Source organism: Rhea americana, unplaced genomic scaffold, assembly GCF_003343005.1.
Source record: "Rhea americana isolate MKP2758 unplaced genomic scaffold, rheAme1 scaffold_28, whole genome shotgun sequence".
Classification (NCBI taxonomy): Eukaryota; Metazoa; Chordata; class Aves; order Rheiformes; family Rheidae; genus Rhea; species Rhea americana.
The window spans coordinates 1,342,239-1,365,707 of NW_028186401.1; the positions used below are offsets into that span (position 1 = coordinate 1,342,239).

Genomic DNA, 23,469 nt, shown 5'->3' on the forward strand with positions numbered 1-23,469 from the left:
AGTTGTTGCTGGACTTGATATTGTTGTTTTCTAAAAGCCTGACTCAGAATTGGGATCTCAGTCACACCAGACAATTTAAATTAAGGTCTCTACAATTCCAGTAAGTCAAACCTACACCAAATCACCAGCTCTTAAACAAAACTCTGATAGAATCTGCAATAACCTTGGCCTTTCTAGCATCCCAGTAAGTGAGATGAGCAGAGGACAGTGCTTAACTGGACTCAAACATGGACGTTTTCAATAAATATGTACAGTGTATGTAAGTTTTTGATTAAATTCTTGCTTCTGGCTTTTGGCTCTCTGACCAACTGAAAGGGTAGAGACACTTCTCAAAACAAAGACCACCCTTTTGTTCCTTGTCTGTGCAAGACTTAGCAACAAGCAGACTCCCAGAAATTATAATACAAATTATAGACAGGAAACATGGGAGGCGGAGCCAGAGTTAGCTGGCTCACAAGCCATTAAGGGGGTTGGATAACATCAAAAACAAACTCCACCTGGAAAGCTGCATGTAGGCAGCAGAGCAACAGTTTAATGCGTTCAGAGCCTGAGGCACTGTTTAGCAAGTGGGTGGATGCTTTCTGAGCCAGCTTCATCTACCCAAATGGTGTCAAAGCCATTGTAAACCGCCTTGTTAAATTCTGGTCCCAAAGCAATGCAGAGCTGAAGGCTGGCAGGAGAAGGCTTCTGCCTGTACGAACGCAGGCAGACTCTTTGTTGCAGTACAAGGTGCTGRTAACAACTGTATGCTGCTGTGCAGAAAGACCACCTTTCCCACTCACTCCGGTCAACACAACCGGCCCGAGACCCTCTGGCAGACAGTGAAGACACCGTCTCTCCTTCACGTCTCCTTTTCATTAACAAGAGCAAAGAGTGTCTTCCTGTTAGGTGTCAGGAGACCTGGCTTGAACATCTGCCCCCCTGCATATAACCATCAAATAACTCAGCTGCCGCAAGCCTCTTTTTCCTTGCCTACCCTCTTTTTCCAGTGTCTATTCCCTAAGGCAGGCAAAGTCTCTCACTATAATTTTATACAGTACCTAGCACAACAGCATTTTTGCTGATATTTGGACTTCCAGATTCAGCCACAGTAAAACAACATTTAGATCATGGCTGTTTATTCCACCGTACCGGATGAGTCAGATGAAACGGAGCCGAGACCACACCAGCCATCGCTGCCTCGCGAGGCACCTTGCCGGCGCTGAACAGAGACGACAAAACGCATCCCCGTCTGACGCTGCCCTCGCGCCTGCAGCCTTCCGGGTACGTCACGGCGAAGGAGCAGAGTCCCCTACACCGAGTCCACGCAGACCTCGCACAGACTGCACGCATCCATCAGCAAACGGAGAAAGTAGACCTGGAAAGATTAACTTTCTCCTCATTAATCATCAGGAGCAGACCACTGCTCAACCTAACGAGCGTGTTTTCCAGGGCTCCCCAGAGCACGAAGCTTGACAAGACAGGAATAAAGGGAAACCAGGGATTCGAGACACCTCCTAACTAGCTCTCTGTAGCAGCAATGCCAGACATGGCTTGACAGCTAGCGTGCGGCAGGAGAGAACTGCTCGTAAGAGCTTCCCTAAGGACACAGCTTCCTCACCCACGCAGTCGCAGGGGTTACTCTCTGTAGGTGGTTGCCATTTTGCAACACCTTCCCGCTGCTCAGTCCTGTATCTGACACGCGCTACAGCCAAGTTCGGCGCTTTGTGCGGATTTCTTTTGTACCTACACTGGTGTCTTGCTGCTTGCAGAGTAATTACCAGCTCTGCCCTTCCCAGTGCACGTTGTAACATTAAACCTTATTTTACTTGGCAGCTAGAGCTCAGTTTTCAGGCAGCTGTGAGAAAAAGACCCCTTGGCTGATGCAAATAAACATGGTTTTATTTTTAATTTGTGAATTAAAACAAACAGCTTGTGTTCCAGGCTGTGTACTACACATCCATCTCAATAAAACCCYCCACAGAGCAAGAGAGACCTTCCGGCCTCTCTGACGCTCTGTGGGATGCCTGCTTTACTCTTAATATTGCACATTGATAAGGATGGAAACTTTCAGAAGCTTCTCTGACTCTTTTTTGCTTACTCCCCCTGGGAAATCTGAGGCCAGCTGTGCAGACTACCATTTCCACCRAAATAAAACAGTCTAGCAGGAGGTGGGAATTAAACCTAGAGCGTAGGTTTAACCTACAGAGAACTGAAACTAAACCTATGCACCAGATCTGACTTAGTCTTGTCCATGGTCTTGTCCCTCATGGTAACTTAAAGCAGATGTTTCAGAAGGTAGCTTTTTAAAGACCACCTTTGGAAGCTAAATCAGAGCAACTGCAATCAGCTCTTACCAAAAAAAAAAAAAGAAAGTCTGAATGCCCAAGGAATTTTTATCCTAGCTAGCCTAATTGCCTATGGCAGCAGTCTTATTCCTAAAACTTACTGAAGCCTGGCACTGAAATACAACTTTGTGATGCCCTCATCTAGCAAGGGTTACAGGAAACACAAGCAATGACAGAGAGACTGATGAAGTGTCTGCAAGCTGGCGTCATGGAGCTGCTGCTCCGCTCACAGCTACAATAACAGGAGCAGCAGCAGCAGATGGAGCAGGGTTGTTCAAACAGTAGAGCCGGTCCTTCCTTAGACATACGGCTCTAACAGCAGATGAAAACAACTAGTGAGGAGGTTTGAGGACAGCAGTCCTGGAACGCAGGGAACACATGTGAAAAACAAATGCGAGGCTGAGAGTGGCTCCTGTATCTCTTGTTGTTCCTGGCACAGCAGTATGTTGGATATACACGTTCTTTTTCAAATAGAACCAAGTTTGAAATTTTCACTCATCAGGCATTTCATTTAAACTGCATCCTGAAGACAGAGAAGACAGCCAAAAGGCTGAGTCCTACAGTGTTCACGTTGCAGTTCTCTGCCACAAAATAAACCCCAAAAGGTGAAGATGCACTGAGTAGGGACAAAACTGACAACCTAGATGTGCCCGCAYGCACTGCCCTACTACAGAAGGATGCCAAGAGCAGAGGTTTTTTAGCTAGGAGGGCAGGCAGGCTAYGAGAGAACTCCAAATTTTAAGATTAGGTTCCCTTAGTACATAGACCGTGTGGTGCAGATAAATGACACAGAACAGTAAAGGCACAGGACTTGCACTTAAGAGTGCTTGGTTCAGTTTATGTCCTTCCCATAGGCTTTAGGTAAAGGTTTAGGAAACAYAGGTATCTGTTCCTTTGGGTTGGGTTTTTACATTTATAAGAGAAACATTATAACTCTCACCTGTTTTGTTCGGTTCAGTCCACTTGAATTGGTGTCTGTTATCAATGGAGCAGTTCAGAGCGCTTGTTTCTCTAAGCTAAATATTGCCAGAAGCACTGCAGAATGGTGAGGGGTTATGATTCTGACAATTGCTCTTTGATATCATATTGTATTACTTTGACTGGAAGAAAGAAGAGGGGAAAAAAAAATCACATTGCAAATTCACAAGCTCAAGATATTTCTGAAGCTGATCACTGCAATCATGGATTAGAGAGCTCTGGTGTGGAGTTTGCAGATATGAGGCAAGAGTTAGAGTCCCTCCTGTGGATGCTCTAACACAGCAGGACATTGTTTCCAGGACCTCTGTTCACCAGCTTTTCCCATGTCTGTTGCTTATGGGAGATTTGTGCAAGAAGCCGTCTGCTGTTCTAACGCAACTCAAATTCAACTCCTTTGGTGGACAAAATACAGTCAGAACAAATTTCATATCTGCTTCCCCAAGGTCCAGTCTCTCAAACAAAGGTTTGTTTTTATAGAGCTTGGGTTAAAAAGAAAGTCTTGGAAATGTATACTGAGTGGAGCAATCCTCTAGCACCACCCAAAACTAGCCAGCAAATGAAAGCTCACCAATGCTGTTAATTTGGCAGCTGGGGGGAAATGAAACCTATTGCTACCATCTGCATGAAGGAAACAGGCAAAGAAAAACCCTGCTGTGTGAGCTAGAGTTCAGAACAGCAAAGACAACAAAAAACATGTAACACTTGTTATGCTCCCCACCTCCTTTTTCTCCACTGCTAAATGCTGCAGGACAATGATCACTCTATTCAATAGAAGTTTAAAACAAGACTCTTAGAAGTTGTGCAGGTCTCTCTTCTTACAGATTCTGGCACATTAGGGCCTTCCTCCCCAGTAAATCTTGAAGACAACACAAATAGTTTGCATACTCTGAGCCCCACAGATGGTTTGGACCCAAAAGACCTTGTACAAACTGCAGTGGTCATGAAACCCATCCTTTCAGCTAAAAGTCAGGATGTATCACTTTGCTACTGTCGTTTGTACTGCTCAGTTTGTGAACCAGAATAAACAAGTCAGCTTTCAAAAAAGAAAGGCAGCCTGAAAAGGTGCTTGATCTAGTGCGARTCCTTTATTCAGGTAATTTTACTCCAAGGGCAACAGTGACTATAGTGTATGCTGTATGAAGAAAGCATTTCTCACAATAATCTTCCTGCYATGGTGGGGGTTAATCTTCAATCGCCTCCATCTGTGGAGCTGGCCCCCACAGCTACACCAAGATCTTGGGCCAGAAAGCTGGCGAGAATACCTTGGTAGTGCACCAGGAAGCTCCGGGAATTTCATTACATTTTCCATTCACCCAGCGTGTGTCCGGAAGGCCATCTACGGAAGAGAACAGAATGAGCATGCTGCCGCCCAACCCTCTGGAGTTTCTCCTTTCACACCCACTGCCAAAGCACAAACACCCTTACCCTTGGCCAGATCTTTATACCAGCAAAAAGTAAAATCCAGCAATAGCAGCTACAAACTCTTGCTGTAACCTCTACTAACCAGACAACAAGAGAGGGCAAGCCTCTCTTCCTAGCTCCAGCAGTGCTGAGCACTGATTCTCTCTTGCTTCAAACATAAGTTGCAAGAAAAAAACCCATGCCACCGCTGTCCACGGAGCAGCATGGCTGGCATCCTCCCTCAGAGGCTGGGCAACCACTCTGGTACATGTCAAGGCTTGTTGCTGTAGCCTGGAGGAGCTATTCCTGGACCGGCTTCCTCAGCTGACCCTTGCAATGGTGCTGTGGCAGTCCAGCCTGTGCATCAGACTTCTTGCTTGAGCCCTGCAAGAAACTACAATTAGCAGAGCTAGCAGGGGTGAGGAATAGGGAATTTATCAGCTCTGCAGATAATTTCAGAGGGCACATGCAAATGCAACTCAGCTGGATTCACTCATMTCCTCATGAGAGCAGATGTGAGAATATTCAGTGACCTTGCTGAAAACAGACTCACCTGGAGAGATTCAGACATTTGTACCAAAACCAAGAGTTCTTCCAAAGAGCACTTTTCACTTAGTGACTGCAAAATTCTCCTTACAAGCAAAGAATCCTTCTGCAAACAACAGATCACTACCAGGGGCACAGGAAAATTCACCCCTGTGCTGAGAGGATACACTGAGCATTTCTGTAGGTGCCCCAAATAAGAGAGAAAGATGCAAGACTCAGGAATCCTGACTCCAAGGTCTGATAGGGACCATTCCCTCCTTACAGCAGGATATTTGTCACCTTTTCAGTATGTTCATATGACCTGTGGGAGTAAAGGGCAACCAGACAGGCATCTGGCCCCAGACATTTGAACATCACTGCATACTAAGGAGGGGATCAGGGTTTGGTATCGTGCTGTAATTCACTTTATGCCATGCTCCAGGAGAGGTGACACCAAATCCCAGGAGTTCCCAGTGCATGAGCAGCCGCATTAGTATGTGCTGAAAGCAGGGATAGTTGTGGTGTAAGCAAAGCTCTCTGCAGCACTGTCTTAACTCCAACTTAAAATCGAGCTTCTGTTTCAAGTCAGATTTTCCCCTGATGTGCCTCATCCTGCCCAGAGACTAAAATAGAGAAAGTGAGAAAACAGACCTTTATTACCAACTGCAATCCCCACTGCCCAGCAACCAGCTCTGCACTCCATGTTAGCCTTGCATAAAGAGAAAATAATAAAACCCAACAAGCCACATTACCCACAAAATAAAATATAGACAGCATAAGCTTTTATACAGCTCAGGCAGTAATCACCATGTGTCTGCAAGCTGAGCGGGAGAGAGCTGYGCTCCTTGTCCTGCAGACACTTTCCAGCCTCCGTTGCTGCTCCGACTGAACGCGCTGCAGTGGTGCCGAGGCAGGAGGTGGGCAGGCTGCGGTCCAGACAGTRTCATTAGGTAAGCGGGGGCTGCAGGCTCCAGTCTCCTGTCTGCCCTGCTGAATAGGGTGATCCCTTTGCAGGATTCCTGGGTTCCTACATTTATGAATGGTTTCTTCTGCTGGAAAGAAAACAAAAGCTAGTGGATACAGCGATAACTATAATGAAACAGCTACATCAGGGTTAATCTGCCAGCCTGTGTGCCTATGTGGTAGGGAACACCAGAAGGACTGCAGCTTGCTACTGGCATTGCCTACCATAATTAACTCGAAGCAAATCACGGTTACACCCTGCTCCATACACTGCTTTGAATTTCCATCAGATCCAAACACATCTTAGACAGATATGGGGCCTGCTTCTATCCCTGCTGATGTCTATAGCAAGACTCCAAGGGTCCAAAGTCCACACAGGACTGCTTATGTGAACTTGGTATTTAACAAATGATTTGGTTGAGCCAAGGTAAATAGGCAAGGCAGACACCATGGAACGCAAAGGAGCTGTTTTAGCTGAAACTGAGGAGCACATTAGCCCTGAGGGAGAAGCAGAAGGAACAAAATCTCTAGACTTTATAAAAAGACCTGGTCTCTATAAGGAGATCTGAACATCTCCCCAGTCAAACAGAGATACCTATCCATGTTTCTCCCACCCACCATGGGTTTCAACAAGGCAGGGCAAAAGCATCTTTAACTGTCTCTCATGCCTTCTGGCTCCCTACTTCCCTCTGGTCTGCAGCAGCCTGGGGAGCGCACACATCCCCAGGGCAGCGCTGCAGATCCTCGCTGCACGCAAAAGCCCCAGTGGCCCTGCACAGTCTTGCGTGGGTGCAGCAGGGAAGCAGGAGAAAAACGCTGCTGCCTGCAGCTGCAGCAGCTGCCCAGGGGAGCAGCATTGCCCCTYGCTGGGTGTGTGCCAGGGACAGACTAGCACCCACCGCTGGACAGTCCCTGGGACGCCGGAGCCCCGCAGTCTGCGCTCCAAGGCGCACACTCAACCTCTGGCACACAAGCCTGCAATACAACCTCCCTCGTTTCCACGTGAGACATTCTCTTTCCGTCTCCCACACTGCCCAGCGTAGGCACAACCTTATCCCACTTGTGGGCTGTTAGCTGGCCAAGCAGACTCCTCTAATGTGAAATTTATATGCAGTTTCTGGGATGTAAAGAGGACATCACCACCCAGCCTGCCTAAGCTAGGTGGGATCTGTGGGAAGAACGTCTTCTGCAGCCGCCTCATCCAGAGGCTACGATCCCATCCAGCATTAGCACCCCCGCTCCCCAGAAACAGGCAGCGAGAATCCAGTTAGGAACTCAAAAGCCCGCAAGGATCTTCCCACAAACAGGCCAACCTCCTGGAAGAGGGGGTAGGCAGCAGGGAGGCACAGAAGCACGAGCTCTCACCAGGCCACAAAGAGCTTCTGTTTCCCGACACGCTGTAACAGACGGAGGGCGACGGGAGAGAGAAAAGGAGCAGTCTCTGGCCACGTGGCAGGTCAAACCACCGCCCAGTTTGCTGGCATCCTCTAAAGTTTAGCTATGCTCTGAGCCAGCAGTGAATCATCCCTGGCAGGTAAGAATGATGTTAATTTATGATATGCCAAGTGCGAGCAGATCTTTTGGTGGCAGTCCAGCAGTTTTAGTCTTATTAGCACGCGGCGCTGGCTCAGGTTACAGCTGCGCGCGTTCACCGCCGGCAAGTGGCATTTTAAACAATGACAAACTTTGGAACAATCGCTGGCGGCGCGGGGCCGGGGCCGCCGTGCCGCCGGGCAGCACAAGCAAGGTCGGGAGGCTAATAACCTGCTTGGCTCGGAGAGCAACAGGTGGCCGCCCGGGTTGCTGCAGGGGCTTTAAGCTGTCTGAAGGACACAGTCAGGGATCATTTTAACCCATTAAGCTGCTTAAGCCTTCCCTTACACTGATTTGAACTTCAAGAGAGTATTAAATCTTAAAGAGCTTAGTCATCCATCTTCGGGAAAGCTCTCTGCCGCACACAGGCGCTCCCGTGCCCGTGCTGCACTACCGAAGCGCACAGCCCTCCGCTAAAAGCCGACAGAGGTGAACACGAGAGCCCCTCTGGCAGCTGAACCCAGCCCGGGCAGCTGAAAAGCAGTAATCTCTAAGTTAGCACCTTGCACAAGGGCAGCAAGTCACACGGGGAAACGGGCAACGGGAGCGCGCGCTCCGAGGGGGGACACACCACCGTGCGCACYGCGCGGCTCAACGGGCCGAGGACGCCGTGCTCGTCAGAGGCGGAGCAGGGGGGACGGGTCACGCAGGAGAACATCTACTCATCAGTTCCTCCCGTGCCAGCCGCACCAGGGAGAGAAGAAAACGCACTGCTGAGCCCTTGGGGCTGCCCTGGACTGCGTCTAGGGAACCCGAGCCACGTCCAGGGGAGAGGGCTCCAGGAGGAAAACGACGCCTGACCGCAGCTTCTTACTGCGACACGCCGGCACAACACAGTCGCTCCAAAGCACTCCAGCCAGTTCCGTTTTCATCAGAAAATGTGACCGTTAAGACATAAAAGACATTTCTTGCTGCAGAAAACATGAATATTCCATCCAAGCCATGCATCAAACCTGTGCTTCTGAATTTGAAGCATTAATTCAAAAGGAAACTTATGAAGCATCAAATGACAGATGTTTCAGAGTAAAACAGTAAAATATGATCTGACACACAACCTTTTCCAAAGCTGTTTCCGAGTCAAATGTTTTCAGAAKTTTTAGATTCTTCTACTCAAAAACTCATATTCTTTCAAGTAAAATTTTTCGTCTCCAACTAGATACTTCCCAAAGGAAAGAATTTTAAACAATAAACCAGGTCTCATTAAATGAATGTAAGGATTTGACTACATGAGATCTGATCCAGAAGTGTATAGAAAGAAATAGAYGTCTCAGATTTAAGCTCAGAGTATGTGCATGTACTTATTCTCAAGTGAAATTAAAGGAATTAATCTGTTCATTCAGAACAAGGCACTTTTATTCTGGAATAAGAGCATCCACACATGAAAATAATCAAGAGTAGCTAAAGCCACAGTTAAGGTCTCAGGCTACTGACTGCAGATGAAGCTGCGCATATTCATTCTCCCTCRTGCTGCTTCTTGCTGCATGACACACCTGACCCCCCTGGATAAATGTTCCCGTGTTACTAGTCCCTGCATGCCTGTGAACACCTCATGATAATACTTTAATGAGATGGACTGCAATCAATATTCCCAGTCTTTGCAGCTTGGGGCCACAGCTGGGCAGGGATGTTACACAGCGTGCCGCACTGCAACGGAGGGAGGGGCACCGGAGCAGGACTCACCTGGCAAGAAATTTCTACCTAATAGGTGTTATAGTTCCTACACTATTTAGGCTTCCTTGAGGAAGAAAAGAAAAAGGAGATACTTATGAAAGATTTTCAATCCAAAAAACCACCCCAAACTTCACCCAAGTATCCYTACAGGAATCAGACAGAGATAACAGGAGAACTCGGAGCCCCCCAGTTTGACAGTAGAAGATAGGATTAGATTCTGCTAAATCTAAAAATCTGATATAAACACAGATTTAATATGAGTTAATCCATTATCAGATATCCTCTATTCATCTGCAGCTGGAACAGATTGCATATTTGTGATTTAGATAATTTTACAGAAATGTGATTATGTGCTCTCACCTGATGAAACTTCTGTCACYGCATTCAGGTAACACAAATCAGCATTAGCGAACATGGGACCACAGCCAGAGTTTCTGTACCGACTGTAATGGAACATCGCTCTTAACAAGGGCTGCGAAAGAAAAGGAGGACTGTTGTTTTAGACTACACAGGACGAAAAACAAAAGCAGGTGTTAATGAATTGTAAGGGCAATAAGCACATCATCAAAAGTATGACAACAATTCTTAACTCTTAATCCTTCAAAGATGTAAGATATAAACTAACTCCCTATTGTGGCAGTTACTGCACTCCTATAGGAAAAAAAAAATAAAAAAAGATACAGAACAGTAAGCTGAATATATAGAAAAAAATAGCCCTACTTATTTGTAGTCTCAACAGAAAAAAAAACATAGAAAATTTAGTTTTATCTCATCACAGAAAAGAGATGTGGGGATCTCCACTGCCTAGACTACTCACTGTTTTTCATCCTATTTTCAAAGGAGCGCTTACCTAGAATTCATATGGGAGACCTTGCCAGTCCTCTTTGAAGCTAGGCTTTCTGAAGAAAATTAAGCTGTTTTCCTGGTAATTCTTCTCTTCATGTATCGTCTACATTGATTGGCTTTTTGCAAAATGAAATTAGAAAGCCAGCAGAGTCAGGAAAAAAGCAAAGGCAGCCAAATTCAAGTCCATGCTCAGACTGTCTCAAAACTTCAGTGCCAGCAAAGCAATCACAATTATCAGAAACGGACCCAAGAATATTCAGCTTGATTCTTCTAATTACTTTAACAATAAAAATCAATGGTTAGAACTCTAAAGCATAAAGAAAACATACCAAGATTAATATAATAGCTAAAAGGGCAGACTTACAGCAGCCAGATAGTCAATCAACAGAAGCAGAAAGGGGCATGTTTGCTACCATCATTAATTAATACTTGCCCTCAGAAAAAACCGTGGTTGTATTTTTAAACATACTTTTCATAAAATCCATGCAATGTCCACAGTATCTGCAGATAATTTCTCAAGTTTATCAAGATGATGTTCAATTCTAATCTTGTCCAGGCAATGTAATTGCAGTTGCACCTGGCTTAGTGTCACCTGTAAATTTAATAAATAAATGCATTTAACTCCTTCACAGATGTTGTAAATGAAAAAGCTTAGAACACGGGCAGACTCCTGAACTCCACCAGCTTGATCTTTCYAGTAGGAAGCAAGCAACTTTCCAGCCAGCTCTACATACCCCTCCCAGTTTCATCTGGGCTATGTTACATTACTGAATTGACAAGTTTTTGATCACTGATCCCCCTCCCCCCCCAAAAAAGAGAAAAATTAAAAGACATAAATATATCCCTCAGATCATGATTTCCAAYAGCTACCTGCTCCCAAAACTGTGGAAAGGACAGTCGCCAGGGATTCAGAACACCAAGCAGCACACAGCTAAGTATGAAAACAGCAGAAGGGGACAAGCAGAAATAAATTCTTCCTAAACATCCTTATAGACAACACTTAGTGCCAGAGTTGYACCTTTTCATTACTTCAACGGCAGTAAGACTAGCACAGATTTTCCAGGCTCTATGTGAAAAAGATTGTGCCATCGTTGTTCATCATTCTTAAACAAAATATTTAGCTGTCCAGTGGACCTTAACTGTACCATAACGGAATTTAACAATGTATTTTTGCTTTCTTAAGCTTGATTTGCTGTTATAGAAGTGAATTTATAGAAAATTCATGGTACTAGGTCAATACTAACCGCATACTGCATTTTATATTACAAGAAAGCTTTCTCAATTGATCCAAAAATATATTAAATGAGGTAGTAACTTCACAAGATTCACAGAAAATGACAACAGAACTTGCAAGGCGCTGGCCCGCCTACAGTGGCCACAGTCACATTTAGAAACAGAACAGCCATCCACGACTGAGGTTTCTTCAACAGAAAGAGCTGGTCAACATTTACATTCCTCATGAACGTATAAAATAACATCAGGACACCTGAGAAAGCAGACCTTGATTGCCTGAAAGACATCATTAGAAAGTCAAATCACTTGAACATCTCCAACAATAGGCTTCCATTCTCGAAACTCAAGATCTCTCACAAATGCATCCAGGTGTTTTGCCTGGGAGTGGGAGACATCTGAAGAGCATAGCAGGTGTTGAAAATGCACACTATGAGGGTTTTTATTAATTAAAACATTGCAAAATAAAGACAGTACCTATTCCATTGGTCAACTCATGCTCTCTTGTTCAAGTAGCAGACATGAATCTGGGAGTTATAAATGGCCACTCCTAAGGAGACCCCTTCCTAATCTGTTTCTATAGAACATGGACAGGACTCTTCAGTGCAGAARAGAAGAGGCTCTACTGTAACATTACACGAACACTGCAGCTGGAAGACACAGATGCTGCGGCTTACTTCGGCTCTCAAGCTCACAAACTGATGTCATCACACAGAACAGCCTTAAATCTTGGCTTAGAAGTCACAAAACAACCAGCACCTTTCCATGCGGGATCCTCAGCTCTTCTCATTCCTGCATACAATAGCATTATTCAGCCTCTGAAGTTTCCACTTAGCTTACATTTATGTCAACGACATTTAATTGCAAAGAAAAAGGATGTTAAGTTTGTTTTTAATTCATAAGGGACATACCATGCTTGGTAAGAGTTATAGTTTAAGAGCGGTTCTCCTTGTCCAGTCTCACTCACTGGACTTGCATTATCCTCCTGCCACCACACAAATAGAGGAGCTCACCTACATTGCAAGGGTGTAGGAAAATATATGTTGTCATTTTTAACACACTAAAAAGACAAGTCACTGCAAACTTACTAGCAAAAAAAAAGGATGAGGGAAGTCTGAATGGTCTCTAATCCCTTGAAGACATCATTATAATTGACATTCAGAGTCACCTTGACCAAGGTAAGTCTCATTTAGATAGGCTAGTCGTCTAACACATGGACAATAATTCAGAGAATTTTCAGCTTTAACAGATCATCAGAAGAGATGCAGAGTAGCAGACTTGACTGAAGCAAAACTGCACCGCGAGGAGTCAGGTAACTGGAAAGACCAATGCTTAATTTCCACTTATTCTTGGCAACTTTGACTCAATGAGAGCTGTTAGATAGGCAAAAAAAAAAAAAAAAAAAAAAAAAGCTGCTGAATGCTGCTTGTGGAGATTTATATGAACCACAGCCACATCTATGGACTATTAGGGTGGCCTATAACACAGCCTTACTGCAAACTATTTTTCTTTTGATCAATCTATAGAAAGGTCTAAGTAATGTTTCCATATGGGTTTTGTTCATATTATGCAATATCTGGCAAACTCCATGATCTGTTTGAGACAAAGAGAGTAAGTGAAYCGAAGCAGTGTTTTGGACTTAGTGAAAATATTTTGAAAAGTTCTCTCCTCCTCCCTCCCACCTCTCATCATTGGGATAGGAGATTTCTTAGCTAATTACTATACAAATGACCTGAAATAAGAATTATACACTACATGCTAATATAGGTTATGGTACCAGAAGCAGAAGTTCAGTCAACTTCAATGGACTAACTCTATCCAAAAATATAGTTTATTAACAAACACATACAATAAATTGCACTACTATAAATAAAACATCTAGCAGGCCCACTTTCACACTTGTTGACATTTAGTTAATACAGCGCTAAAAGCAATACATACATGCTTTCGACAGACATAGACTGAACTCAGTTGTAATTCAAGCTCAAGATTTAATCCAAAGAAGGGCATGTAGCAAAAACAATGGAGACTTCACATGAACCTTGGCATTTCTTTCCACCAGACCTTCGGTCTCTTACAAAATAGGTCTGTAATACAAAAAGTAWTAAAAATTCTGGATTCAATTTACTCAGCCTCTTCCATCACAAATTAACATTTTGCAATAACGTGAGTAATATTAAGAGGGAGGTAAGAGGCAAAGATAATTACATCTTAGAATTAACACAAATTCAGCTGCAGATAGAAAGGTTGCCTAACAACAGGCATGGACTTCAGTCTCATTGTCCCAACTTTTGCAAGAAATACCACAATGGTAAAACACATTCTTCTCTCTCATCAGTTAAGACTTGATCCAGCTTCAACTGACATGGAAGCAAAGGTTCTTCTGTTATCAGTGGTACTCTGATGCAGCCTTAGCAGCCTTCACAAACAAACAAAAAGGTCACCGTCTCCAGTGAAAGTTCTGTCACTCTCCCATCTTCAACTTGGCCGTGGTGTCAGTAAAATCTGACAAACTGTTACCACACAGGGATTACAGACTTGTCATCCCTTCTTGCCAGAAAAAAGGATTCATCAGAATTTGATATATAAGAATTGCAGCCAACTTGGCAATAAACAGCTCCACTCTGCTCAGTGTAAGATCTTGACCTCATCACAATGAAGTAAATAGGAGGTTTGTAATGAACTTCTATAAAAGAGTATCAGGCTAAAACAGAAAAACACTTACTTCTTGATATTACAGCTTGTTTTTTGCACAGCAAAGGATATTTGTATTTCTGATCCTCTACGGTAGGAGTAGCAGGAAGACTCCAAAGTACAATATTCTGAAAGTAACAATGTCCAGTATACAACTGCTCAAGTGGATTTTTTTTAAGCTAGAAATTTCTCAATTTCCTTTAGAGTAAAACAAAAAGTTATCTCTATAAGCAAAATCCAGTAGCATCTCAATAATATTAACTAGGTACTTGTTATCACAACAAATAAAAATTATGCCTGTGTTCCTTAATTGCATTAGGAGTTGGTCTTAGAAAAATTTTATAGGAATATTGATGGGTTAAAAACCTTTATAACCTGTCTTTCTTCCTCTGCACCCATCCTCTTACAATTTCTGGTTAAAAAAAAAACCCCAAAAACAAAAACTCAGAAACTTCCCCACTCCTACCCTAAGCAAAGATTTAATATGTATTTTTATGATACAGAAATCCTTAGAAACRGTCATTTCTTACGCTGCTGGCACCAGGTTCTGTGAAACTCAAGGAGAAACTGATCTCAAAATGAACAGACCGGACCAACAAGAGCAATCAAACTTACTTAGAAGTAATAGCATTAAAGAGAAGTCACAAAGTATGGGAACTTGCACTGAAAAACTAATGACGCACAGTTCAATCAGCAACAAGCTCCCTCCCCTCTGTGCAACTTGCATAGCTGGATCCTCACGTTAGCTAGTATGAAATACTGTTAAGAGTAGAACAACAACATTATAAAAATTTGGACGAGAGAGGAAGGAGTTATTTTAATCTAGAACAATACCACCTAAAGATACAGACGAATACAAACAAACTCTGTATCAAAAATGGACGCATGAATTTAAGCTACATTTTCAGTCTATATATTGGCTTTCCTCTTTTTTCTTTTTTAAAAAATAGGGTATGACATTTCAGCTTCAATTGCATGCTTAAGTCATTTATTCATTGAACATTCCATTCTTGATATATCATCTATCAAAATGTTAGTTAAGATTCACCCCGCTTATAGAATAAATCAGAATTTCTTCTGCTGAACTGCACTTGCAGACAATAATAAAGACACTGATACGAAGCCAATAAAAMATAATTAGATTGGGGGGAAAAAAAGTCAAGCTCCACTCTTACTGTTTGACTCTTATTAAAACACAAGCCTGCGCCTTTTAACTGACCAAAAGATTTAACTCCAAAACACCATTCACAGACAGAATTCAGAAATAAACTTTGTTTTAAACAAAGTCTATGAGTTGCTAATGATAACAAAAAAAATAAACTGTCAACAAAACATCTTCAGAGAATACAGAGGAAACCACAATGATACTGAAACGTCATGATCAGAATATTGCACCAGTAATTAATACACGTAATACTACAATAGTTTTCTGTCAGAATATTTTGCAGGATTATTTTCACTCCAACAATACCTTACTTAAGGGAAGGACGAGTGTGAGGCATCAGGTGCCATTTCAAAATGGGTGTGTTTCACAGTTCTTTTTCCTGTTTACACACCTTTTAAAATGCCAGGTCAATTCACAATAGCTCTATTCCAAAAGCTAAAAAACACATGACAGTGACTGTAGGGCAAATTAAACCATTTAATGACATCTGCATGTGCCATCCATTAGAATAGTGGATTCGGTACTACACTTGCACATTTCTGATGTAGGCATATATTGAACACAGGCAATTTATACCTCAAATGTGTAGTACTGCAGAAAAAGAAAACAGCTGAAGATTCGTATTGCAGCTTCTAGGTAATCCCCACTTGGTAGGGAGGCCTGTTGGGGATACCAAAATTGAAACAAATTAGTGAAGCAACAGTAAGGAATCCAATAGTACAAAGTCTGCTTGGACATGGCTCTTTCCCCTACTGCAAAGCAGTTTTAWTAAATGGGATTTATTTTAGAAAGTTTCACAATTCTTAAAAAGTAGATGATACTTGCATTCCTGAAGGATTAAACTCTACATTTCTTAATGCCAATTCAACTCTCTGAAACCAACCCAGTAAAACCAGCACAGTTTTTATGAGTAACATGCACAGCCGAAAAATTCCACCCCCCCAAAACTGCCCTTTTGGTACTCTTTTTAAGCTCATAGGATACTCTATGTGTTGAAGAAATGCCAGGAAGCTTGCAGCAGGAACAAATGCTTCTTTGGCAAAAGGAAAACATTTTAATACCTCCTCCCTTCAAAGTATGCGCACCTCACCACAACATATGCTAATACACTACCAAATAGCCCACTTTATCTTRCCATTTTTATAACAAACTCTTTCATTCATATCTATTTCAGCATGTAACTAACTACTGCACAAAGCAGAACACTGTTAAATTAACACCTGGTTTATACCTAAGAATAAATCATGAAGACATTGTATTAAAAATTTATGTATTCCAAAACAAGCCAAGAGGGGTGGATTTTCTGTAAGTTGTTTCAATGTAAAATTAAAAATTTAAGTTATGTAGACATTTTGGGCCCTTTTTCCATCCTTTGTCCTTTATTTAAAATGAACATGATCAAACAAAAAAAGGATCCCCATGAAGATGAGTAGAATGTTGTACTAAATCTGCTATTAACATACTAAATAAATGTTACAGCCCTTTTGTGAAGACACCTATGTATGCATGTATGCCTACACATGGACACACAAATACTTTTGCCCCYTTTTCCAGCTTTCTCTGAGGTTATGACACTCAACTGAACCTCTTTCAGAAATCAGCCAAATGCTGAACCAAGAAAAGGATGAAGAACAGCTCTTTGGCTCTTTGCAGGTCTACAGTCTGCACTTACCAAAACAATACATACAGATAAATATTTACCATCATATTACTATTTTTCTCAAGTGAAATTTGTATTTAAAGTCTTCTTCCTCCTGAAAGACTCAAAGAAGCAAGAGGGAAAGTGTTTCCTAAAAAGCATCCCCAAACATGCTGGAGCATGACCACTTAGTGTAGACATCAGCATCGGCCTTCGTTATCAAAACAGGTTCTTAAGTCTCTGCACATATCCTCATTATTCCAAGGAAATCTGCGTGACTTTTAACAGTATCAGAAAGAAAGACCTGCTTTGAACACACAGATTTAAATACCAGTTAGCTAACAAAGGTTCAATTTATAACTGGGGTAACTGTATTGATAAAATTAAGACAAGTGGGAGAAAATAAAGCCAAGTTCAATAGGAGAGTCATTGTGATCCTTCAAAGGTTTCTCTGGGTTTAAATCTATACACCTGCATCCCACTGCACAGTGAAGAGGATGGGGGAGGTATAATAATAGAAAACTGGCTTGTCAGAAATACATTTTTTTTTAATTACAGATCAATTGAACACTGTTAGAATTGGTCTCACTTGAAAAACTGCCACACTTGAAAAATACTGTAAATCTGGAGATGGGACTCGTGAATTTGGTTTGTACGCTTTGAGGAGAGAGAAGTTAATACTTGAAAAAGCCTGGTATTTACACTTCCAAAAAGTTTCTGCAGTTCATCCAAGTTTGATAGGGTAGGAATTAAGTGCCTCTCCGTGTTCCCAAACGGGCACTTCGGCTGCTTTGGCACATACGCACACACACAGTATTCCACTACCAACGGGCTACAGAGTCTAATGCAGCTTGCAGCTGGCAGCACTCCTGAGTAGTTTGAAGTGTTTATCAACTCAGTAGGTCAAAAGTCTGCAGACACTGGGTGGAGCAGCAGTATGCCACAAAACTAACAGTTGTCCTCCTGCAGAGAAAAAGGAAAGGGGTGGGGGGGAGAAAAGAGTTGTCAGTACAACGTTAAAGCTACTGGCCCCATTCCACAGCAGACAATATGATGGTTTATAAAAATACAGGATTAGCCTATTTCAACACATTTCCAAAAGAAGGTTCATTTGCCATATATGAGTGACTGATAGAGCAGCAGGGAAACACTGCAGGGGTTCTCAAAACCTTCCCGGTTTCTTTTGTGTTCAGCCTAAAGCAAGGGAACGCAGTTTCTCTTTCTGCAGAGGGTGTGGCTGGCTGTTTCAGCCAGTAGGTTTAACAGCAAAAATGAAAATAGCTGGTAATTCTTTGATTCAGCTTTGCTCGTGTGTTTCTTAAATGGTTGTTCACAGGCATGAAATTACTGAAGTCCAAGGTCCTCCTTCAGTTCAGCTCAGTGAACAAAYGGGGCTTAAATCTTCGGAAAGGCTGATGGACAAGCCGGGCTGCCCCGTTGAGCCAGATGCAATAGCAGAGGCATYGATGTGAAAGCATGATACTAGCCTTCCTGTGCTCCACTGCGACCTTYCCCAGCCCAGCAGGGACCTAGATATCTTCTCGAAAAATGTTAAAATCTCATCTTTACCAATGCAGAAATCACACTTCATCCACTACTAATGTCATCTGTGCTTTTTCACATGAAGAAATTCAATTCTACACTTAACCCTCCCTTCCTGTAAGAGGATACAGAATGTGCTACAGAAATCCAGACAGAAGTTACTGGCATGAATGTGGCATGTGCTAATCAGTACTGTTCAAATGCTCAGAACCTTACCCTGGGTGTTTTCATGGCCACCGTAAGCTCTTTAGCACTGAAGCCCTGTCCTTCACATCTTTATAAACCAGCTATCACACCTCTACAATTCCATATAATCTTACCATGGCAAGTGCAAGAGCTATAGAGATAAGAAYGACAGACTACCCTCTCTAGATCTAATTTTCTCTGGATGTGCATCAAATGTCAGCTACTCAATATCTTACTCATTACTGCATTTTATAAAACACAGTACATTCTTGTCTAAGGGAGGGAATGATAATTTGCATAAGCTAATTAAATTTTTTTTTAAACAAGTGAAAAACAGGCAGAAATAAAATGTTTTCAACTGATACACTTCAGAATGTTAACACGGTGTTCCTCCAGGAAAAAAAAAAAAGAAAACTTAAGGTATGTTTTTGTCAAGTTGTAAACTTATTTTTTTCTAAACAATAAAGGTGAGTATTGATACTTATCACATACTGTAAGCTTTACAATGAACAACAGATAGAATTTAATCAGATTTGAGTTTTCTGGTTTCTGGGGACTCTAGCTAAACTCTCCCATTGTTAGCTTATTCTAGGTAATGCAAGGATTTAGTGACAAGCAGATTTCCATCACTTTCTTAAAAAATTATACCACTCTAATGCAGCTCACTGCTTGAAGGAAATTATTGATTGTAACATCTTATGCCAATTACAATATAAAGACTAATGTGGAAACAATTTTATTTAAATCAGAATCACAGAATGGTTGAGGCCAGGAGGGACCTCTGGAGAYCGTCTAGTCCAACTCCTCTGCTCAAGCAGGGTCACCTAGAGCATGTTGCACAGGATCACATCCAGGTGCGTTCTGAATACCTCCAGAGAAGGAGACTTAACAACCTCTCTGGGCAACCTGTTCCAGTACTCTGTCACCCTCACAGGRAAGAAGTTCTTCCTCATATTCAGATGGAACTTTCTGTGTTTCAGTTTGCGCCCATTGCCTCTTGTCCTGTTGCTGGGTGGCACTGAAAAGAGTCTGGCCCCATCCTCTTGACACTCTCCCTTCAGATATCTGTATTCATTGATAAGATCCCCTCTCTGTCTTCTCTTCTCCAGGCTAAACAGGCCCAGCTCTCGCAGCCGTTCCTCACAGGGCAGRTGCTCCAGCCCTCTGATCATCTTCACAGCCCTATGCTGGACTCTCTCCAGTAGCTCCATGTCTCTCTCGTACTGGGGAGCCCAGAACTGGACACAGTACTTGAGATGAGGCCTCCCCAGGGCTGAGTAGAGGGGCAGGATCACCTCCCTTGACCTGCTGGCAACACTCTTCCTAATGCACCCCAGGACACCATTGGCCTTCCTGGCCACAAGGGCACATTGCTGGCTCATGGTCAACCTGTTGTCCACRAGGACTCCAGGTCTTTCTCTGCAGAGCTGCTTTCTAATAGGTCAGTACCTAATAGCCTGTACCGGTGCATGGGGTTATTCCTCCCTAGGTGCAGGACGCTGCACTCGCCTTTGTTCCTCTCTGCCCAACTCTCCAGCCTGTCCAGGTGTCTCTGAACACAGCCTGCTAGTGTATCAGTTGCAACTTCCAATTTTGTATGATCAGCAGACTTGCTGAGGAGACACTCTGTCCCTTCATCCAGGTCATTGATGACCTGGGGGACGCCACTAGCTACAGGCCTCCAACTAGACTGCACCACTGATCACAACCCTCTGAGCTCTGCCATTCAGCCAGTTCTCAATCCACCTCACTGTCCACTCATCTAACCTACAAATCAGCACGAATACCATTGAATTTAAGTATCTGACTGAACTGTAATACAAAGACAARTTGAAGAATGCCATCTCAACAACTAAAAGAGCTTTCTTAGAAAGATGGTTTTTCCAAAACATCATTTTATGCAGCCTTCTGGCTGTTGCCCAAGTTTGACATACCAAAGTTGTTTTCATTTCATAAAGTTGAATTGCTTACAAATCAAATACCTATTATGCCAAAAACACACAGCAAAAAAAGACTGTGATGTAGCTGTGGAAAAATGACTAATACCATCAACGAGAATCAACAGTTACCCTCTTTTTCGTAAACACTCTCCTATTGAAAAGCAGTGTCTCTTCATTGTTATTGAAAATAACGAGCAAATCAATGGATTTCAGCAGGACAAGAACTGTACAGCATTCTTGAGCATTGTATGAACCAAAAATTAATCTTCAGAAACATTCCTTGTAAAAGCACCTTCCTTTCCACTCCCTCATCTTTAAGAAGATGCTTTATAAGTAATGGTTTGACATGACTTCTCTAAAAGAACCTGAACAACGCATGTGCTTGTTTAACTCTAAATGACTTTTCTTTATAGTAAACTTGGTTTCAAACAGTACTGTAAWTTTGTTTGAGTTATACCAGCTATGAATGGGACAAAGTCTCCTTGTTGTTCACTTTTAAGACCTTATTTTAGGCAGAGTAAAAGAATTTTACATTTCCTTCTACTGCCCCAATACCTGTAGTGCTATTTTGGTGACATASTGATGCACTCTGAGAGGGGACTGTCTTCCAAACAGGAAGAAAATTAGAGAAGAATCTCCAAGTGAAACAATTAAAAGCCCTTGGGAAATTCAAAAGAGGGATTCATTGTGGGAGGCAAGGTGATTAGGTTGCTGCTGGCCACCTTTCCACTTAGAAACAAGGAGATGGAAAGGACCTGCATGGGCTGCTGTCTTACTTTCTGCACTGGAACACACCTAACTTGCAAGTAGTAATGTTGAGTGCACAACCAAAAATTAGCATACTCCCTTTTTTTTCCTGCAGTTTTCTCAAGCATCTTAAACTTCAAGCATGCACCACTTCCTGCACAGAATATGGCAAATTCTCTCTCCCACACCCTTGCAAAAAGAAAAGAGGGCACAACCAGCTGAGTAGTACCAGAGGAAAAATGAAGCACATCAGCAAGAAAGTGACCAAAAAAAAAATCCAATCATACTGCCAATTTTCACCAATATTTACACACAAGTACATTTGAGCTCAACTGTTGGCAAACCTAGGTCTAAAGTACAAAGTACTTTAGCACAGATCAGAAAACCTCTCTTGAAAGGGTGTGGCTCTTCCCAGGGTGCTGAATCCTGGATTCTTCCTAGATTAAACCTAGAGATTTAAGTAGAACCAATTGAAATCTCTCTGATGTTTTTCCATTGCAGAATGTGGCTTTGTTAATATTATGGCTCCTGACAGGCCACAGTATCAGCTCAGATTAATAGGGGCTAGGGAAAGAATCACTGCGAAATGATCAGTGCTTACTTTTAAGAAATTTTAAAGTTTTATCAGGGTGTTGGGGGGGACAATACTTCCTGAATCACTCCCCAGTTTTGAGTCCCTGCTACGACTGTTCTACCAGGCAAGCCAGTAAGTCTGTGTAGGCTTGTACTAGAGAAGTCTGTAGACATATTCACAACTGCTACAAACATAAAAACGGAAATATTTTAAACTTGTGTTTCTTAGCAAGCCATCTTTYTAAAATGCAGAATGTTTCTATGGCATATCTCAAATTGATTAGCATGGAAAAGAGTATTTTAACCGCAGAGTATTTTAATTAAACTCTGGCTTTAGAGCTTTTTTCTRTCTTTACTTTTAATCCTAGATTATTTTTATTTGGTGATGGCTCTCTCCTCAAGTTTGGCTTGAGATCATCAGGTGAAGTACTAGTGTTAAGTAATATATCCTGTCTGAGGCACAAAAGTGCCAACCATGTGCTGCACCACCACAAATAGGTCAATCTCATCATATCAAAACCCTTCACTGTCTAACATCAATCTCAAACATGCAAGTGATGTAACCCTTGTTAAACAGTCTTGTGACAGTATGCTGGATGCCTTGCAAATAAAAGCTTTATCAATTTTTATTGCAACAGTAGGAAAAAGGCTTTAGATTTGAAAGCTTGCTAAGCTTAAAAAAAAAATCCCTAAGCATACATTTTGTTCCATAAAGGTGTTTTTTTCCTAAATGAAATCCCAGTGTAATTTCCTGTATAATTACCCTTGATGTAATCCAGCCATTGGAGTTTCCCTCAAGGGAAAGAGCTTTGGGTAGACAATGGTAAACATGGGCTGGCTGCAACGGTGGCAGTGTCCCAAAGGACAGTGCAGCAATTCCAAGAGGCTTTTGGGTAACGAGATTGGAGTCAGAAAGTTCAAGTCTAGGGAAGACAAGAAACAAGAAAGACTAGTAACAAAACAATTGCATGATAAAGTCAAATGCAATGAGCACAATCCATGAACAATTCAGAAAAAAAAAATCAGCTCTCACTTTCACATGACTCTGTCAAAAGAGGAGCAAGCTAAAGCGCATTATCCACAATTATAGTGAACAACATGATGCTTTCATGGTATAATTTCAAAATTTAAATGTTAGAAAAACACTGCAGGCATAAGATTAAGTGGGTCWAAATATCCAGCTAAAGATACCATTGATCAAGCAAATAAACAGCAGTATATCATACAGCATTCTTAGACATAAAGATACTGGAGCACTTGAGCTCGAGAGCTGTTAGTATCAGATATGGATAATCTGGACAAATATTTAATAATAACAATGCAAAATTCTAGTACGGACATCAGTATTATTTTACTAAAATACTTCAGCAATCAATCCAGCAGGACAGCTAAGCTCACTACAAAGCCCAAATTCCATCATTAACAGAAAGAGATTTCTAATATTCAGAA

At 42.3% G+C, this 23,469-nt stretch overlaps 2 protein-coding genes across 6 annotated transcripts in view; both read right to left on the reverse strand.

Moving 5' to 3' along the window:
* Positions 1 to 4,386: 4,386 nt before the first annotated feature.
* Positions 4,387 to 10,984, reverse strand: LOC146593774 (uncharacterized). Of its 4 annotated transcripts, XM_085308620.1 has the most exons (5): positions 10,309 to 10,587; positions 9,819 to 9,930; positions 6,039 to 6,283; positions 5,883 to 5,940; positions 4,387 to 5,090 (listed from the first exon to the last, which is right to left on the reverse strand). In XM_085308620.1, the coding sequence occupies exons 2-5, from the start codon at positions 9,913 to 9,915 to the stop codon at positions 5,071 to 5,073; spliced, it is 420 nt and encodes a 139-aa protein (XP_085164746.1). In that variant the 5' UTR covers positions 9,916 to 9,930; positions 10,309 to 10,587; the 3' UTR covers positions 4,387 to 5,070. The 4 variants fall into 4 exon arrangements, 1 of the variants encoding a protein (XP_085164746.1); XR_014896291.1 differs by adding an exon at positions 10,774 to 10,984 and having other exon boundaries at positions 4,387 to 6,283; positions 10,309 to 10,420; XR_014896293.1 differs by lacking the exon at positions 5,883 to 5,940.
* Positions 10,985 to 13,347: 2,363 nt separating this feature from the next.
* LRRC28 (leucine rich repeat containing 28) overlaps positions 13,348 to 23,469 on the reverse strand; it is a 56,453-nt gene continuing 46,331 nt past the window's right edge. For both annotated transcript variants that reach the window (XM_085308621.1, XM_085308622.1), the window contains exons 9-10: positions 22,784 to 22,943; positions 13,348 to 17,995 (exon numbers count right to left, since the gene is read on the reverse strand). In XM_085308621.1, coding sequence (XP_085164747.1) covers positions 17,923 to 17,995; positions 22,784 to 22,943 — 233 coding nt within the window. In that variant the 3' untranslated portion in view covers positions 13,348 to 17,922. The remainder of the gene's footprint in view (positions 17,996 to 22,783; positions 22,944 to 23,469) is intronic.